We start from the raw sequence: 20289 nt of genomic DNA, 5'->3' as shown, positions 1-20289 counted from the left end.
TTTTCAAATCTTGTAAAATTAAATAAAATCTACTAAAAATAACATTGCTATTTTAAAACATAAGTAATAAATTATAATTTTTCAATTTATCGCATTTAAAATAAATTTTGAGTTTTACTCGTATTGTAACACCGTTATATTGCATAACATTGCCGTAATTACGCGGTTTCGTGTATAGGTCGTTTGATTGAAAATGTAATCAAATTTCATTAACTGGTTTATAGATATTGGAATCCTGTGGAAAATTAATTGGGTGGATACATTAGCAGTTCTGACTAAAGGAAGAAAATTATATTTATAAGGAGTAAATTAACGTGCAAAGATAATAAATAGCTTTATAGTGATCTGCACACTCCAAAAATACTTGTGATTATGTCTTTTGAAAGTAAATAGGTCCAAAGATTCAATTACACAATATTATTATTTGTTCATCATTATTACCATCATCAACATCTCAGCCGTAGCCATTACTGGACAGGATAGGTATTTTCTAGAGACTTCCAATAAAATCAACAAACCTTACCAAGGACGTCTATCAACCTTGTGGGTAGGTAGATGTCTTTCGTTGCGCTTGTCCGTGGTCTTTACTCCAGAACCTTAAGGTCATTTTGCTATGTGGTCTGCCAAGTCTTCGACTTGCCAATATAAACTACACTTTACAATAACACTTTTATTAAGTCTTTTGAATATAATCAACTGTGTAGTATTAAAGATATAAGCTTTTTCTACTTTAAATATAATATCACTACAAAATACATGTTCCATTTTTAAAAGGCAATCTGTCGATATGGCAAGACTTTGTGTTTCACCAAAGGTCTTACATCTGCGCTGATGTGCCGATGATTTATAGCCTATCGTGACTTACCTCGCAACGAATCGCGTGAATCATTTTTGTATTACAATACCGGTTTTAGGTGCCATCTGTCTTACTTGTATATACAATTTTAGTCGCTATGTGATTGCGCGTTAAGGCTATTTCAGCGTGAGGATATATTGCTTAATGTACTGTTCATATGACGGGTGCCCTTTGTATTGCTAGTCACGTATTTACGCTACAATCGCTGGTTTTCATATCAGCAACATTTCTATACGCTAGATTTAAAGAACAATTTTTATGTGGCTTTGAAGAAATCGTTCATATATTTTCTTTATTTTTTATTAAGCGCATTCAGAGTTTGTGTAGCAAAATTCTTATAGCCTTGTTGGAGTCTTTTGGTCGTACTGTAAATGAAAGAGACATAAATTTTTATCTGACTGTAAATATAGTAAGTGTATGTTGGTTAGATTTGGAAAAACAGTGAGAAGTGACAGACTAATTAAAAAATCTTAAGACATGTGTTTTACAAATTATAAGGTTTGGATTCCATTTCCATGTGGCGTATACTTTATATATAACCGACATATTAGAGCAATACTTAATTAAATCTAAAAATAAAAGACAAAGTGAATTTTAAAAATAGATCTATCAACATATAATTAATAGAGACAACGTTGAAATTTTGTTTTAATTTTCATCTACTTTAGTCGCGATGTGGAAAGAAGGAAATGCAGCTGTTACATTCTTTTACATTTCCTGACAGTCTGAGAGTTAGTAGCATTTTATTGCGTCTCGGGCTACGCTTCACGATTTCTTCATCATGTACAATAGTAATTTGTGATTTGGGTCTGGCGATGTTGTTTATGTTACGCAATTTCACTGTGAACGTGTATTGAGCCGTATTGTTTAGAAGCATTATTAAAGTAATATTCCAATAGCGTGTTACAGATTTTCTTATTAATATTTGTAATAGCATAGTTTATTTGTAATATTGTTTAAGTTTGGAAACGTATTTATTCTTTTAATAAAAGAAAAATATTTGACAGAGATGAATGGATAGCTTAGATGTGTCAGTAAAAAGCTTAAATGCTTTTTCTCCTTTCACCATTTACCATGTATAAACGTCTCACTCTGAAATTTATTACATGAATAGATTTTTTTATTCCAAATCTCAAAATGTCTTTTTTACTATATTAACGTTACGTAATATATTGTCTGAAACCATTGAAGTTAAATAGACTGTACCGTAAATTTATTAACAGTAAATAAGCTATACAAATATTGTAAGGCTTTTACACTTTAACCAATTACCCTATACATACGTGATAACGTAAGTATAAAATTTAATGCTCTGGCGCTGTTAAATTACAATAAAATAAAAGTAAAGATAATAAACATAAATAAATATAATATTAGGGGTGGGTATTTGTAGCTTCATCGGTAAGAATTATTGCAAATCGTCCTGCTTAGATTAGATTCGCCACAGGCTTACATTTTATATAAATGACAACATATCCGTTGATTAGTATCTATTAAGGAAGACGTTACCCTTAAAATAAAGCATATCCAATATAACCAATCTATCCTACATAACTAAAATGGATTATGAATTACATTGACATATGACTACCACTAATTCACATTACGCCCGAGTGAATTACAGACCGTAATCTCTATTTGAGAGAAAGCACATAACATTAGCGTTTAGTAGAATCAATAGGATGACTATATAAGTAAAATAATTATGTAAATGTTATTTATATTAAAACCGTGAGTCGTTTTTTATATTATATGGTTATAGCAGATATTAATTAGTTATAACAGATATTAAATGGTTATAGTATGTATTAACTAGTTATAGTAGATATTAATTGGTTATAACAGATATTAATTGGCTATAGTAGATATTAATTGTTTATAACATATATTAATTGGTAATAGTGGATATTAATTACAAAGCATATACACGTGATTGCTTATAAATTTAAGAGCTTTAAGGGGGCGAATATATACCTCGTAATTTCGGGCACAGAGCCTGCACGGAAAGATAGTAAACAATATCTTATTTTAATATGTAGTATTTCGATTTTTTATTATATTATCAATATCTTATTTATCATTTTTGGAAACATTGATTTTTGGTTAGGATGTACCATTCATTAATTGACATATACATTAGCCGCTTTAAAGTTTTTAGACTTATAACAATCTCTATATTATTATAGTTGTAAGTATTAAGATGTATGTATGATTTACATAGAAGACATTAATTATAGATTATGAAAAACGGTTTGGGTGGGTTAAAAATATATATAACCTAACGTAAAAATCATGACTTTATTTCACAGAGGTTGAAATTTAATCTTTAATTTTCTTTTTTTTAGGCGCTTATTACGAGTATAATGAAATATATTTCTCAGTTCTATACATAATAAAACATTAATGCTATGGTGTGGTGTACACAACCAAAGCAATCTGTATTTACGATATATAATTTTATTTTCCCTCGTGAGATTCGAACGCGGGAATATTCACGCGATATGGCAGTTAATTACGTTCCTAATTACTTCATGTAGCGATTATATATCCTAAAACGGTTATCTATTATTTTTGCAATTATTATATGCTCTAGAACTAAGGGTAGTTTGGTTATTTGGAATTAAATTTAACCCTGCATGCCCTCCTTATTAAAACAATATTTTCTATGCTCAACAAAGAAATATTAAAGTATGGAATTAAAACATTCTCTTTGTAAAACGTGGAAGGAAAAAAACGAATGGACTACAGAATATCAATGCATACTTTTATATTTTAACATGTAATTGGTGTATACAAATTAATATTTACTACTACAGTTCTCTGCACAATGTATAGAATGACTTACGTTTTAAATAAGAAAATTATTTTGGTAAATTACTAATATAAACAAAACGTCGGAAATCTCCAAAGAGTATGCATAGCAGATTTTAGTTTGGCCATGACAACAAAACGATGAAAATGTCATTAAATTTCTTAATTTGTCGCAAGCCAGCGGACTACACGAATTTGAATCATTCGGTGTCATGTCAGTCGCGAGTGGTACATTAATCGGCTTAATTTAGGAAAGCAGGTGATAAATAGTAGTTTTTGTTCCTTTTTCTCCTTGGGAGGCGGTTTTATTTTCGTTATCATTTACGAGTGCATTGTGCTGTCAGCACACGCTTGTCTGTAGCGCCCGCGCAGGTCAGTCCACGCGGCGGGTTCGTTGCGCGCGTTTATCTGATCAATGATCGCTTTATCTATCTAAAAGGCGGGATTTTTATTCTATTTTTTTTAAATAACACAGTAGTGTTGTGGTTAATAAATTAGGTATACATACAAATTAATTATACCTTATCGATTTTTATTAAGATTATTTTTTATTTTAATTATTTTCGTTATATAGCTATAATAGTATAAAATATAGTTATTACAACGGTTAGTTTAAGTTAAATTATCGGTGTATTTGTATTAAACGTCGAGAAGAATTTAATTAAAAAGAGATTATTATCGACAATATTTTTTCCGGGTGGCAATTAAAACAATTTTTTCCGTCAAATACTTGGATAGCGTCACCATCTCATGTGCCAAGCGAACGACACATCGCATATCTCTAGTGTCAGCTAATGACATCGACCCGTGCCTACCCACATGCGGTTGTACACATTCAGTGCCGGAGAAACAAAGGAGCATCTCCTTTCTGTATTCCAAGTCTAGATATAGATGAGCATTCGTACGGGAAAGCACTTTTATTGTCTGCCAGCGACCCCGTCGCACATATAACCTTATGTAATGGGAAGTGATCATTACTGAAGAGAAATGACTGTTACGGAAATGGATAGTTTGCTGGTGCAAGAGTGTCCCATTGTGGTCTCGTGGATTGTGTTTTTACTGTTGATATGCCGATGCTACTATAAATTTGGTGAGTGTTAGCAAATGTATTATTTAAATGTGCATGTTTATTTTTTGAATCTTTTCTCTCTGGCATGGAGAAATCTAATGTCCTTTGATTTCTTTTATTTCTTAGTTATCAACGTCGTCCAAATGTTGCCCTTTACTTCTGCTTTTACATCTTATAGTTAGTACTGTTTTCTATTATTTATACTCGTATTTCTTATTCACAGTATCTTACGTTCATTGTTTACAAATCGTGTAATTTGTAGGATATGCATTGTAAACCCTTCCTGCTTAAGTATTCTACAAAATGTTACTTACACTAAAGTGACAACCTCGAGATTGACAATCAAGACATTATTGTTGTATTTTCTTTTCGACTATAAACAAATGCTATTTAGCCGTTGACATTAATAGCTTTGCAAGGTTTTAGGTGTAAATGTCCTAAAGGCGAGAAACTAGAAGGCATTCTCGGGATCATGTGTCCGGGCCGATATATTAATTAATTATACTGTATTAGCTATTGTCGCGAATCGAATGTCTTTTGCAAGAGGTAGAAAGTATATTTTTTTAATTTCCGCATTAGAATATTTTCGGACATCACTAGAGTACGTCACGAAGAGATTATCAGATGACACAAATTTGATAAAAATTAGAGTTAAGTGGAGATCTAATGTAATGGCACCCTTCGTCATAAAATGAATTTGCGAAGTGTAACAAACGCATCCTGATTTGAGAAGAACTTACAGTAAACTAAACAGTCGTGTATTTTTTGTGATTACAAATGTACTAGACGGATATCACGAAGCACGAAACGTAGAATTTTTATTTTGTTAACAGGATAGCATCGTATTGTTATAGGCACCTATGAGATACAATAGTTATATTTCGATTAAAAAGTGGTGTTGTATTTTTGTTGCATAATAACAAGTAAAGCGATGTACGAAAAGAAAGCAAGATGAGGAATGCAAGATATTGTGAAGGAAAAAAAGAGAAAAGAATTATAGATATTATTATACAGAGAGGAGCATGATAATAATATAATATTCAATGAAAAATTATTAATTGTATAAATACTCCCTGCTTTACTGTTGTGGAGGAGAACGAGAGGTCCCCAACACACGGGGATAATAAAAAAACTATGTGACTAACTAAACTATGAAAATAAGAAATTAATAAGGAAAAATGTAAAAAAGCAAACAAAAAAAATATTTTTATTTTACATGTAAAAAGTTTCTGCTACTTGACGGTAGAGGTATAAAGGCGTGAATTAATAAACTAGACCGTAGGATGCCTCTCTACAAATTTTATTTACCGCCACCAGTATACTAGACTCGAGTCGACTTCGGGAATTTTTTATCATCAAGTGATGATAAAATGTTTTATTTTACACGAACATGAACGACTTCAAGTATAATAATATTTTTTTTCAATGCCATTTCCAATATAAATAATAAAGAATTCAGTTTGTCAATTTAATAAATATTACTTTAACAAGGTAGCCACTTTGGACTATAAATAATATAGATTGCTGTATTATCTGTGATCAATTAAAAATGTTCAATTAAATGATCAATTAAACATTTTTAATACGAATAAATAATAACCGGTCATGTTTAGGCGGGTATGTGTTAACGCCTGTCTGTGTGTGTGATAACGTTATTTTCTGTGGAACGATATCATACCTAGAAATAAATGCGATTTAGCGAATAACACTACTCTCTCTACATTCAAATTTATTGGCACGTTTATATTGTATTTCTGACGGTTGTGACATGATAGAAACATATGTCGATATTGTTCAAATGTCTCGTTTTTTATCATTTCAATTTCGTTGTTTACATTTATTGCTTCATGTCATTTGTTTTATATATATGGGAGAAACACGGCAACATAAGGTTGTAAGGATTGACATTGACAGGGAATTGTCGGATTTGCGATGTACGACGAATTTACGATTGTTATGTTTAATTAAAGTTCTTGGTTAGAATCAAATATTTTCACTGCTCGTACTGCGCGTTCCCACATAAAATAGCAGGAGATCCACTGCTGGACATGGGTCGCCCCTATAGATTTCCATTAGTATTGGAAACTGCCTGCATCTTTCGACGATGTTGTCTATATATACTCTGTATATTCATTTCTCTTTCATAAATCTGTTTTGCAATTAAATATTTCACAAGATTTAGAATTTTCGAATTCATATTCATATTCGTTTGGTACTAAGTAAAGTTGCATGCTAAATATTACATAGTATTACTTTATGTCAAACAGAAGCTTAAAGTACATGTAATATAATATAGGTAAAATCATTAATACTTTATCAGGTCGTTCTACTCGTTGTCAACGTATAAAGGAGATTGAGTTTGTAACTTGAAAATATAGGGCGGCTTTACTAGCCTATTGAAGCGAGGCAGCTTGCATTATACAGTAATGCAAGCTTGCGCGCGTTTATATCCACTTGCTACCTGCTTGCAACGGATATACTTAAATGAGTAGTTATACAACATACTATAATACATTTAATATATATATATATATGTGTGATAGGTTTTAGGTGTAAAAAAATTTTATGCGGTGAATATATTTCTCGTTTGCTGTTTCAGAAGTAATAAATTACGTAATGATCGTGTTTGTAGTTAGAAAAAGCGTTTTCAATATACGGAAAATGACATAAAAATAATTATTCATAACTATCTGTTCTTAAATACTTTATACATGAAATTATTTGCCTGTCGCATTGGAACAGAAAAATTTATTTAATGTAACATATTTCAGAGTAATCACTTTAAACTGTGTGATTAGAAATAGTGTAAAGTGTAAAAACTCTAGAGCTTTTTGAAGAAAACTTTTTGCCTATGTTAATGAAATCAATGCGACGAATGTTTGTATTGGTGATCATTAATAAGAAAATGTTACTGTTTTTCATTTGAACAACGGCCATAGCTGGGGGAATAACTGAGCCGATTAAGACGCATAAATTTTGACTAATTATGACCAGACGTTTATCGTTATGCTTTTTTTTTGGATTTTTTTTTTAAATTGAAATTGTCGTTATGCACTTAAGTCGGTAGACAGCTATCACGAATATGGTAAAATGCCTTTTTTAATCTCACAAATGCAAGATTAAAAAAAGGTAGTTTCAAAAAATTCTGCAACAAAGTTAGGTAGTATTGCAATATGTTTTGCCCTTGCTAACATACTTGTTATCGATATGACATGTGGATTGATTGTCTGTAGGATCAGAAACTATGCAAAACGCTTGAGATCGACATTTTATTTGTTAAATTCAAAAGTGTAATTAATAAAAAAATACTCTGAATGAAGATATACTAGAAATGTATCTACCTATAAGAATGTTTTTATTTTTTTTAATAAAATTGGGCTTGTACACATAGACACATCGTTAAAGATAGTCAAACATGAAATTTAGTTGACGGATGATGGCACAGAATAAAAATATTAATGATTCATTATTTTGTAAGAATCATTCTGGTAAACAAATAGCTAGAACATGTCAAGTTTACTGAAATATATTTCCGGGGAACCGAACTCTTCGCTCATGTTTTTATTTTTGATTGTTTACTTAGCGATTTTTGAACTGTGTTGGACGTTGCTCCCGTTAGCTTTATTTATTTTGACGATAAATGACTCATTCTTTGGTAAAAGCGCGTGAAAGATTAGTTAGATGATTTATATTTATATGTCTATCGAGGTATTATATTTGCGATGTTCTCACTAATGGACATAAGCTGAAGAGGCTCATAGACGATATGGACCGTAATCATCAGCCAATCACGTGCACACTGGTCAATGAATGTTTTCCAAAATGTCTTTCAAATACAATTTTTTAAAGAACAGAATAAACAAACCAAGCAGATACACATCGGTATATTTCTCTTTAAAAGATTGTTTAAAAACACTGTTTGCTTGCATTACCCGGTAAATTTCAGTGACTTATACTTCAGATGTTTCGTAGCAATCACTTTGTGTTTATCGTGAACAAAGTCTTCGTATCTGAAAATTTTCGAACATCTTCGAAGTGATTTCTTTGTTGACGGGCTTTCAAATGTTCTTGCCAAATCCTTTGCGATTGAATGATCATAACTTAACATTTAATGAACAGTGAATTAAAAAATAAAAACTTACGTTTTTGCACAGCTGCGACGAGTTTTATAGTAATTTTGTAGACTCGGTGAAGTATATTTTTATTAAGTTAAGTATCATTACTTAAAATTAAGTTATAAGTGTATATATAGGTACTTCTGCGAACTAATAATTGTAACGTTTAGTTTAGTTAAATATAATTTTAAATAAAAGAATTATTTTATTGTTTAACTACCACTGATCACTTGACGATTGATATTGACTTTATATTCTATTAAGTTTTTAAATCTTATTTAAAACTAAGCTTAAAACCTCATCAAAGATGTAACTGATTTGTAATTCTATATCGTTGTGTATAAGGTTTAGTTAGAAAATCTACCCTTATCAATTTCAAATGATTGTGTTTTAATATAAATTCGAGTTGTGTAATATATATTTACTAGGTCCTGGTTCGTTGTTTAAAGTATAATTACCTATTATTTCGTCGTTACAGGATAGTTTAGTTTTTAATAGAAATAACATTCATATTTTATCGTGGCCTTTTTAAAATCGTTTTATTTTTCATTTTTTACATCCGAGTGTGAGTGAGCTTATAATATAAATCGATTTTTTTGCGTTTGTGTAATAACGATGCAGGGGTAGAAGACTTTGAAGGATACCTAACCCTTGTCGAAGAAAAATTTGTTTAAGGAATATGATCCGTTAATGATAACGTATCGTAGGTATAAAAAAGTGAAACATTAGATAGGAGAAACAGTGTACTAAATATTGTGTATTATTTCAAACGTTTCAAACATTAATGAAGACTTCTTATATTTATTTGTAATAATAGACTTTTTATATTTATTTGTAATAAAAACTATGTAAATTAGCGAGCAAAAGAGCACGTGTACGAAACATAATACGGCGGTCTCATCAAATTCGCACCACTTGACACCACCGTATACCACCGTACAGGTGGCTTTTAGTGGGGGTCCGACGGCTTGAGATAATACTTTGGAACCCTGTAAGAGGATCTTACCGCTCTCAGAATTGAGCATAACAACGCAAGGAGGGTGAAAATATAATCTATTAATAATATTTTTACAGCATTCTATTATACTATAATTTAGTAAGTATACCAGGCAAAAGGGTCATACTGTCGATGTCACCGAAATTCCGGTCTCCTCTTCAAAGTGTTCCGGTTTTCTCTCCAAAACTATAAGACGTCGGGGGTTATCAAGGATGTAATAAAAATTGTAAATTACAACCAAAGCGTACCAAACTGTTACCATTAACTTTTCATCATTCTAGGAATTAATGTCGTAGTGGTGTTACTGATTATCGAATAAAGCAGACACGTTAATGAAAAGTCTGTCAAAAGAATTAATATAGCCAAGGTATGAAACATAAATATCGTTCAACTTTTATTAAAGAGTGGAAGTTTTTAATTAACGTCAAACGATGTCCTGAGGTAGCGTAATTGCAGAGAAAGCAAGGAGAAGGCTAAAGGGAGGAGACAGGGATCGATATAGACTCTTTATGTATTTGTAATTAAAAATTGATGTTCTTTTTACTTCGTGTAACTGATTACGAAACATCATTAATTACATTTTATTAAGGAATTCTTGTATAATAATAATATTTATCACAGATTGACGCTCCTATTACTGTTTGTCTATTGGCAGTTTACAGTTCCATGGGTTTGCAGTGGAAGATATCTTCAGGTTACTGCTGGCCCTAAACTAACAATGCTTGTGGTTTCCTTCAGGAATTTTAAGTCGTGCTGTTATATTATATATTTTACCAGATTTGGAGGCTGCCACGGTCGTAGTGTGAGCTTCTTCGGTTGACGTTGCGTAAAAGCTCCAAACAGGGGAACTTACGTATTAAATGTCTTTCGATACGCGAGTGTGTCTGTGAAAATCGAACCCCAACTCAATTAATTGATATTATCGAATTAAAGAAAAAATAAAAAGACTTATTAACATTGGCACGTGGTTATATTATGAAAATGCATTTAATGTTTTCAATTGCGCAATGCTTTTGTAGCCATAGCGCGGTCGTTAACTGGGCCGAACCTTTTCGTATTAAAGCGTTCCGTTTGAAATAGACACGCATGCTGTCCCAATTATTTTAATACGCCGCGTGAACGGAGACGTGCTCGGTTTATCTCTTTGTTCTTTTTTTGGTTTTGCGGTTCGATAATATGACCTACAATGCCTTCCTTGATTACTTCGTGACTGCATTACCGTGTCACGGTGATAGTGGCGCACATGTGAATTTTTGTTAAAATTTTTATTATACGATTCGTCAATTCAGTAGTTTAATAATACGTTTCTTTGTTCGTCTTGAGTAATACGATTCGTGAAAGATAACAAAAGAAATCTCCGCCGACTTCTCAATAATTATTTACTTTTCTCGGGAACTTTGATCGTGAATTTACTCTGCTTTGTTTAAAAATGTATATAAGAATTTAGATGATATATTTATAAAGAGAAATGTATAATGGTTCAAGAATTGCCTTATGTTTTTGTTATTTCGTAAAGTGGATGCACGTCTGGTATATAATATTCACTTGCAAACGTCAGACGTCTCGGTCCTTCCAGCCTCAGCTCGGATCTAGGTGACCTCGTTTCGTAGCGGCTCGCTGCAACCGATGTGCATTACAAATTGTATACTTTAATCTCGAGGATTGTGGGTATAAAAGTTGAGTGCAGCGAATATTTTTACTCTCGAAACTATATTTTTAATTTAATTGGATGCCCGACATTACTAATGACATTTTGCTTTCGTTAACCATTGCATAAGACTGATGTGTAAAAAACAATGCATTATTTTACATAGTTTTTTTTTATTGTTCAGTTTTATTGATTTTTTACTCTAAGAATGAAATCATATATATAACAAGTTCAATTTTATGGATTACAATGTTTACCGCTTCTGCTAGATATTCTTCCTTTCAGATATACTTTTTTATTCCATGTTCATCTTAGTAGACAATCTTATTTTTGACTACAGGGTTGGCAAATAATATGAACTTGAGGTATTTATATATTTTGACGTTTAACTGATTTAGGAGTAGTATATAAATTCGACCTATCTCATTAATTTACCTACGAGGAGTTAATACATTTAATTATTATTCTATTTTTGAATAGCCGTAAAAAGAAACGAGAAACATTTTAGTTTAAAAGTTACTAGATGTATTTTAATTATTCTCTATTCAATTAGAGACTGTCTGAGATAAAAGTAAGGAATTATTTTTCAAAGTACACTAACGATCGCGTTTCTGTTTATTCACTATCGGCGTTTTAGCTTTAACTGATGCCTAAAATTTAATCCGCTTTCACAATGTATTCTCGGAGAATTGGATACGGCTTTGAAAATTGGTAATTGGGTGACCTTGACCCGAGTTACGTAAAACCGATACGTTTGTTTAATTTATAAGATTGCTGCTTCATTTAAACTTCTATTACATTTCAGTGATTATATAAAAAAGTTAATACATCGTTTTACGTTTGTAATTTTACCATCATTGACTCTTAATTTTGTATTAAAACGATTTAAATTTGTTTTAAAAAAATAGTTTTTATAGATATAATGTCAAGTTCCTATTTGTATCAGCTATCGTTAAATGAATAGAATGACCACTGACGCCAGCGAAATTTTTTTTATTTGTTAAGCGTAGTGACGTTATTTCGCTATTGGCTTAATGTTGTTTACAGAGTTTCAATGCTTCTAATTTATTGCACAATCGTAAAAAATAAATATATTATTCATTTTTATTAATAATATATTTAATTAAAAATTTTACAACAGACATTAATTAAAAATATAATTATTTATATTTCAGTCACATATAAATTACAATCACAGGAAGTACAATGCAAAGAACCTCACAAATAGAAAGATTTCGGTCAGTATCTAGTTCAGGATACAATCGATTACATTATAAATCGGTGACAAAGTTCAGAGGAATAAAATAAAATTGTTTATTTGTCAACACCCGAATTTGACTTTTGCAGTAAGGATTTTTGATGTATAACTGTAAAATTTTAAACCAATGGTTACCTATCTATAAAGATCCGACGTGCGTTAGTTCTTCGTTTAAATAATAAATTTATCAGCGTAATGAAACAAAATTATTCCGCGTCCAGTTGCAACCGAGCCGTGCGAGTCAATATAAAGATGTGTTGTCACGTTTCGCTACAACCGTCTAGCGCTTTTAGCTTGGTTCACGTATACCGTCGCAAAGACAATTGCTATGTGACTAATAAAATCAAAGACGACCAGTCTCCGATTTATTTATTTATTTAGAAATTTTTATTTTATTTTATTGTGATAAAAACAAACACAAAAAACAAAATATTCAAAGCATAATACCAACAAATATTCCAACATTTAAAAGAGATTTTTTAAAATTACAATTCTCGTCGCTAGAACAGTAGTATAGTAGTCTTTATATATTTAAATTAGTTAATCAATATATTTTACTTCTTCATTCTGCCCTGAGAAATCTTGAAAAGTTAACTAATAACTTATGTTTAAACATAATTATTTTTATGGAACATTAGTAAAATAAAAAAAAAACTTCTCTTTTGGTTTTAACTATGCTTCATTCACACACAATGTTTTATAAAAAAATAATTAGTATAAAGATAAGTATTTTAACTTTGATTTTTTTACTTTATAGATTTGTTATTGTGCAGCGACATTTTTGATTTTTATTATTGACCTTTTAATATGTATGTTATTAATATACACTTTTGTGCTTGACTGTACTTTAACCCCCACGACGTGGTATTAGGTTACGTTGTCCATGTGCATCGTACAAGTCCATCTGATATTCCAGATTTATTTTAAGACAAAAATATTTTGAACTATTTGTTTTAGAGTTATGAAAAATTGCTTTTCTTTTTTAAGAGTTAAGCTCCGAATTTAAGTTATTAAAGTAATTCAATAAATATTGTATTAAAGCTGAGGACTAATCTATGTAGAATCGATGTTTTATCAAGCTCATTATGTATTCTGTGTACCAAATTCTTCAATAACGTTGTATAAAATGACATTATTCTTACAAAATTCGTTATTATATTTTGAAGGCATAGAATCTGAATATGTATCGTGAAGATTGATATACAACTATCTTGTCTTTATTGGATAAATATAATTTATTGTGTATTTCGTTTTTACATTTATTTTTATTCTAAGCTGCCTAACGAATTTTAATCAATTCGGTGTCGGCTGAATATTGATAAAATGTTGGTAAATTGTTTTTTTTAAATTATGGGTTATAACGGAGTTACTGATAGCCGTCAAACATTTGGATTATGATCGAAAAGATTTTTACTATGATAATTTGAAATACAAGACCTATTTTGGAAATCGAACAATTAACACAATCGGTTAGTTTTACTATTGCATTGGTTCTTAAAACTTTTTAACCGCACAACTTTAAAAATATTAACTTCACATAAAAATACTGTTTTACCTCAACTGTCTCTATGTATTTTATTAAATCTGGAATAGACTACTTAACGGAGTTGTTATTTTTTGTTATATTTTTCTAATTATAAGCTTCAAAATAACAACAATTTTATTACTTTATATAAATATAGAGATATAGATTAAAATGCCAGCAAATAACATCACAAATATAAATATGTTATATAATTTTTTTTTTACTGTTATCTAAAAAACAACTTCAAATAGGTCACCATTTCAAGATTACTGTGAAGTAATCTTTTTGAAATTTAATAGTATATTAAGTATATTAAGGACAGTCGTGCTATGGCTACTGGCGGACTACTCGGGTGCAAAGAGCGTGCGTTGTTTTAGACTGAAGAAAGTAATAGAATTTTTTATTTATTGTTACGTCTATATTGAAGTAGTCCAACTCTAATTATCAGAATCATCTTAACGCCTTACGGTTAAAAGACGCTAATAGGTGGGCAAGTTGTCTTACGACGTAATTTTTTCTTTATAATTACGCAATAGATTGTACGGTATCTAAGTCTATTACATAGAGGAAGAAAATTAAATATTACGTATTTTGCGAAGTATTGTTGATTTTATTCCTTCAAGCGACGAACGGTTGTGTGGGAAAGGTTGACCCAAAATTAACGGAATATCAGGGAAATCCATTTTCGCAGTAAATTTTCAACTCCGGTAAATAATACATAAACAAAAATAAGTTTATTGCCTTAATAATACTAAGAGTATAAGAGTCTTAGGTCTTAGGTCTTATTTAGGGTATATGATAGAAAAAAAGAGGCGGCTTTTTGATATCGCTTGTTTTCAGCCTCTCATAGTTTCGAAATTTACTTTATAGTTTTGGCCCACCGGAACTAATTAGAACTCCAAAGCGTGCATGTGTGTAAAAAAGAACAATTTAACATAATAGAGGTTAGAGTTAGTAAACACTGATCAATATGTGGTTGAAGAACGTATGATCGCTTAACATCGGCGAGCCAAGCGTACTACTCGATTCGGTCCAAGTCAAAAGCAGAAAATTAATGGAGATTTACATTCTAAAGCGTATAAAACTTGGTGATTTAGTAACTGGTTATTATTTATAAAATAATAACTTTTATCGTTTAGTTTTATCAATATAACGCCTAAAACTTATGATTTTAAAACCACACCGTCTAACCGTCTACCGTCTGGCTAACTAGGCAGTAGGGCCACGCGGGTTACTTCTATGTGCGCTTTGGTTGATAAATGAAAAATGTGGCTTATGGGAAATATTCCCGATAAACGTTACACGCAGTTCACGCGTGACTCCAACGGCTTCAATGTTTCAGTGAGAGATAGATCACCGGTTAGCCGATTGACCTATATGGAAATACTCAATTCTTCAAACGGCATTCAACGTGTTAAGATAACCTTTACATTGCAATTAAATAGTTTAAAGGAAATGAAAGTAATAAACAGTGGCGATCCGGCGCGACCAATAGTTAATTATCAGTGCACGATCAAGTTCCTGTAACGCATGGTGTGGTGACGTCATCGGCACGCGGCCTTCGTGGCCGGTCGATGACCTCGCTTCGTGAACCGTTAACGATGCAAATGTCCTACTAGTGCCCTACCGTGTGACGGTGTCGGTGTAGGTTTTCGCGATATTTACTCTTTCAGTACTTATTGTACGTACAGGAGCGTCTTTTTGGAGCGCGTAGACTTGGCTGTAAATCCATCACGTAGACTTTCATCCATCCAACGTTTCCTGTCCGTTTTATTTTAATTAAAATATGGTACAATTTATCCGGTACACGTAGCTGGGTTAGGCTTCCCACTAGGCGAGAAGTCTCTACATGCAGGCAGCGCAAGACTTGTCATCGTAGGGCAATCATTGGTGATGGCCTATGCCCTAGCAGCCTGGACGTCTATCAACGGACATGATCATGAAATTTGCCTAATTCGCGGAGATCGTTTAGGAACAATAAAATCAAAGCGTTAATTTACTAACTGTGTATTACAACTAAATCTCGTGTCATCAATCGCGTTAAATTGTCGGATCTAAGTTATCTGTGGGTCACCGCCTTGCTATGTAAATGATAGGGTTATTCCAGACTTTGCACCGAGGTCGGACCGGTTTTCGTTTATGCGGATTTGCAAGTTGAAACGCACCGTTATAAACAATGCGAACCATGTAATCAGTACTGGGAAACATCTTTTTAACGTGTTACAAAACTGTCGTAAATTTATTAATTTTTTGTTCATTGTACATTTAATTTCTTAACAAAAAAATAATTCTCGTTTTTTCTACTTAATTATTTTTATAAGATTGATATTTACTTCATACAGGCGCTATATATAGGTTGGTTGGTTATATACATAAATGTGCTATTACCCCATAAAGCTTTTACATTTAAGTAATGAAGATCTTCTTTTTACAAAAACATTTCAGTTAACTATCAAATAATTAGTTCAGCACTTTTATGTGACTTCGTACGGCTATTTCTTTGTTCTGAAAATTAATGACCAAGTATCCACACACTTCTTCCGAAATACTCGTGTAGAGCAATGTCCTATAAGAAAGTTTCATTAACAATGTCGTTTGTAATGTGCACGCTTTCTTTTTTGTTCCAGTATTACTTCAATACTAGTAAATATTTATTAATGAACTCGCCTTTCTCAACTATGTTAAATTTGATAAAAAGTGTCATTTAAATACCTGATGACATCATAATCAATTGTGTGTTATTTAACTATTTAACATATTACATAAGATTACGTCACATGTCCGCGAATATAAGAAGCTAGAATGCTTAGATTATTATGCATATTATAATGTAAGGAATAATATTAATGTATGAATTTCCCGGCGATGGAATGTCGCTAAAGCTGAATTAAACTATTTAATGGAGACATCAATCTTCAATAATGACAATTGCTTACGTGAGTGACCTACCTCTCCAGGTCTACGGTATAACGCCATTAAAATAATAGGATATGAGTTCTGGTCTTTATTACTATGACAAGACTTGCCCTCGTCATCATAACTTCAGATTTAGGGCTTCTACAGCTGCTCATAGGCCTTCTCCATAGTTTTTCAAAAGGGCCTGTTGAAAGCGACTTGCATTCAGCGTCTTCCGACGACCTTAGCAAGGCCATCTGTCCACCTTGTGCTGCTATACTCTACCCTTATTTCTAAAATAATCACTGTTGATGGTTTTCTATTAACGCGGTGATGGTTTTCTATTAGGCGTACGATATTATTGAGTTACCATCTTATGTTATGTGGCGATGCAGCCATTGCCAGTGAAAAGCATTGCAACAATAATATTATTTTTAAATTTTTTGATTCATTACGTGAATGTCGTGTATTACCGCAGTAGACAGCAGTTCCCTAGCCATTAGTATCCTATTAAAAATTTTGAATTCAAAATTTAAATCTACGTATTTATGTAAAATCTCCAACTATGTAGTAAGTACACTCATGTAAAATAGAAAACTTATTAAGTTTGCGAAAGAGTCGTCTAAAAGTTTTCTACTTAGAGATACTTTTTATTGAAATTACATTTCATAACTTTTACGTCTTATATTTATATTTCATTTTTTTACTTTAATAATGGCATTTCAATTTGTTTAAGAATAAGTTCGAACTTTGATCCTTGAACCGTTTACTTTACGTAACAGGCATATATTTATATATGCCTACATACGCTATATAGTATATTACTGTGGTCTTTTGAATTTTTTGATTGTCTAGTTATACGTAATAAGTTAGTACTTTAAAATCCCAGTAATGTCTGTTACCAACACACGAACTTGTTCAATTCATTTACGTGGTGCACAACCAGTTTCATTTATATTTACCAACTTTTAAAACGGCGTATCATAATCAAATGTAATTAGCTATTATTGTTATTGATAAATCTTTTTCTAGGAGTGAGAGCTTGAAAAAGATGAATATTCTTTGAAAAATTGTAGCGGGCGAATGTACATTTTGTTTCGGATAAAGTCTATTTACACAACAGCCTTATGTATCAAGAACGGAGAACAAGAAGCTTTTATTGTAGAAATTTATAGACATTGCTGTGGGTAGAACGAATCAACACAAGACTATCATACTCATTTCCGAGGTCCATATTATTAAAAAGAACTTCTACTTATATTTATTATTCTAATAAACTCAAAAGAGTCTTATTGACTAGCGTAAATAAATCTTATTCTCATTCAAGAGTTTATAGTTGATCGAAATGAGTGTAACTTTGTTGACTACATGGCTGGTATTGTAAGGTATACATAAAAAATAGTTAAATTTTATTTCAACAGAGAAAATGTTCGGTTTCTGGCAGGCTCTTCTCAGCAGATCAGTATTCCGGTGGTAGCTTTTACTATCTAATAAATTATGGTTAAAATAATTAATGATTAAAAAGTGCGTGCAAATGCCTACTTGAATAAAGATATTTTGAATTCGAATAGCCAGATATAAATGAGAATTTTTTAAGTTATAACGATTCTATATTCTTGCAATTAGTAATAGTAATTTACATTCACTTTTATTTGCATTCTGTTAATAATTCAGTTGGACTTCCGAGTTTAAACATTTTAAATTATACATATTTTAGTTTAGTTAAAACTTTAATATCAGACAAATAAGTCTGTAGACACGACTGCGTCGGCGGAGTTTGAAAGGTCCCTTTTCACTTAATTACTCACAGTCCGGCTCTCCTAATTAAAACTAAACACTCCATGGCACTTTTGAGTAGCCATGTTTGCTTTTAATTTCGAAACGGATTTATCTTCTTATAACAGCTGATTTAGATTTGAAAGTTTTTTGTTAAATCAAAGCAAAATTTAAATTTAATATTGTTTTCTTAGTAATCATAAACACTATTAAGAAGAAAATCGGAAACTAAACTCGTAATTATAAATTAAATCTTATCCTTGGACATCTATGGGGCAGATCAATGCTGTAATGATGATGATGACTTAGGTTACGGTCTCTGAAAACCATTCGCATCACCATAACCAGATTTCTTGAAGTATTCTATGCGACTAAATCGTATGTAATAGTCAAATTAAATGAATAAATGTACTAATACTGTAATTATTCATTTATTTATATTATTATACGCCTAGAATAATTTACAATGAAGACTTGTGTACGTCATCGGAAAAATATCAGAGGAGCCAAATCTGATAGAAGCTAAAATCAAATTGAGTCCTATATAGGCCTCCTTCGTCCTAAAGCTGTAAGGGTTCCAAACGCGCCCTGATCTGAGAAGAGCCCACAACAAATTAATTTCAAAAGTTGAAAATTTTTAGTTTTTCAATATTAAAAGAGCTTTGGCGTTTGAACTAGTTTAAATAGTGTTTAAAGTCAGTTAATAATGCTGAAATTGTAACTGCGCTCCGACACCGGAAATTGAACTCCAGCACTCGTTGCCATTAATGTTTTAAGTTACAAAAAGTATAGCGTTTACTTACGGCTAATTTTAAATTTAACTGGTCTGTACAGTGTTTCTCGTCCTATTTTAAAGTCAACGTAATACCTAAAAAGTGTTTATCAATCTCACAAGTTCCTAACAAGTTATGTAAAAGTAAAGAAATGTATATTTTATATCGAATCAGAAATGAGAATGAATCCGTAGATGAAAGAAAGGAGTTGAAGTAGCAGTTCTTAAGTCAAAAAGCGCGCAGAATCAATAGCCGTTGATGCCTGAGATTCTGGTGTCCACCCATAAGGATAGACGACCTTGTAAAGGTCCTGAAAAGATGGTGGATGCAGGCCGCTTCTAACCGGTTCTATTGGTAAAGTATAAAGCAAGGCTTATGTCCAGTAATAGACGATTTACATGTGAAATAAGAATGATCATTGTATTGGAACATATATACAATTTTAAACATGGCACATATTGATTTGACAAAGACTGGTAATTATTTAAAATTTATTGCTCAGCTTTAATGATATCAATTAATGTTTATGTTTAGTACCTAACAAAATGAGTTTTATGTGCGGTACG

At 31.5% G+C, this 20289-nt stretch overlaps 1 protein-coding gene across 4 annotated transcripts in view; it reads left to right on the top strand.

Moving 5' to 3' along the window:
• LOC137919152 (supervillin-like) overlaps positions 1-20289 on the top strand; it is a 210394-nt gene that overhangs the window by 56215 nt on the left and 133890 nt on the right. Inside the window, exon 1 of one of the 4 annotated variants that reach the window (XM_068762133.1) lies at positions 4646-4757. The exons of the other annotated variants lie outside the window; for them this stretch is intronic. Within the exon in view, the coding sequence (XP_068618234.1) occupies positions 4655-4757 (103 nt within the window). The 5' untranslated portion in view covers positions 4646-4654. Of the gene's footprint in view, positions 1-4645; positions 4758-20289 lie in introns of those variants that run through there. 4 annotated transcript variants of the gene reach the window in all.

This window comes from Battus philenor, unplaced genomic scaffold (genome assembly GCF_028537555.1).
Source record: "Battus philenor isolate CCGP_79_NKW_IND1 unplaced genomic scaffold, ilBatPhil1.0.hap1 SCAF_16, whole genome shotgun sequence".
Lineage (NCBI taxonomy): Eukaryota > Metazoa > Arthropoda > Insecta > Lepidoptera > Papilionidae > Battus > Battus philenor.
This window is presented reverse-complemented; position numbering and strand designations above follow the sequence as displayed.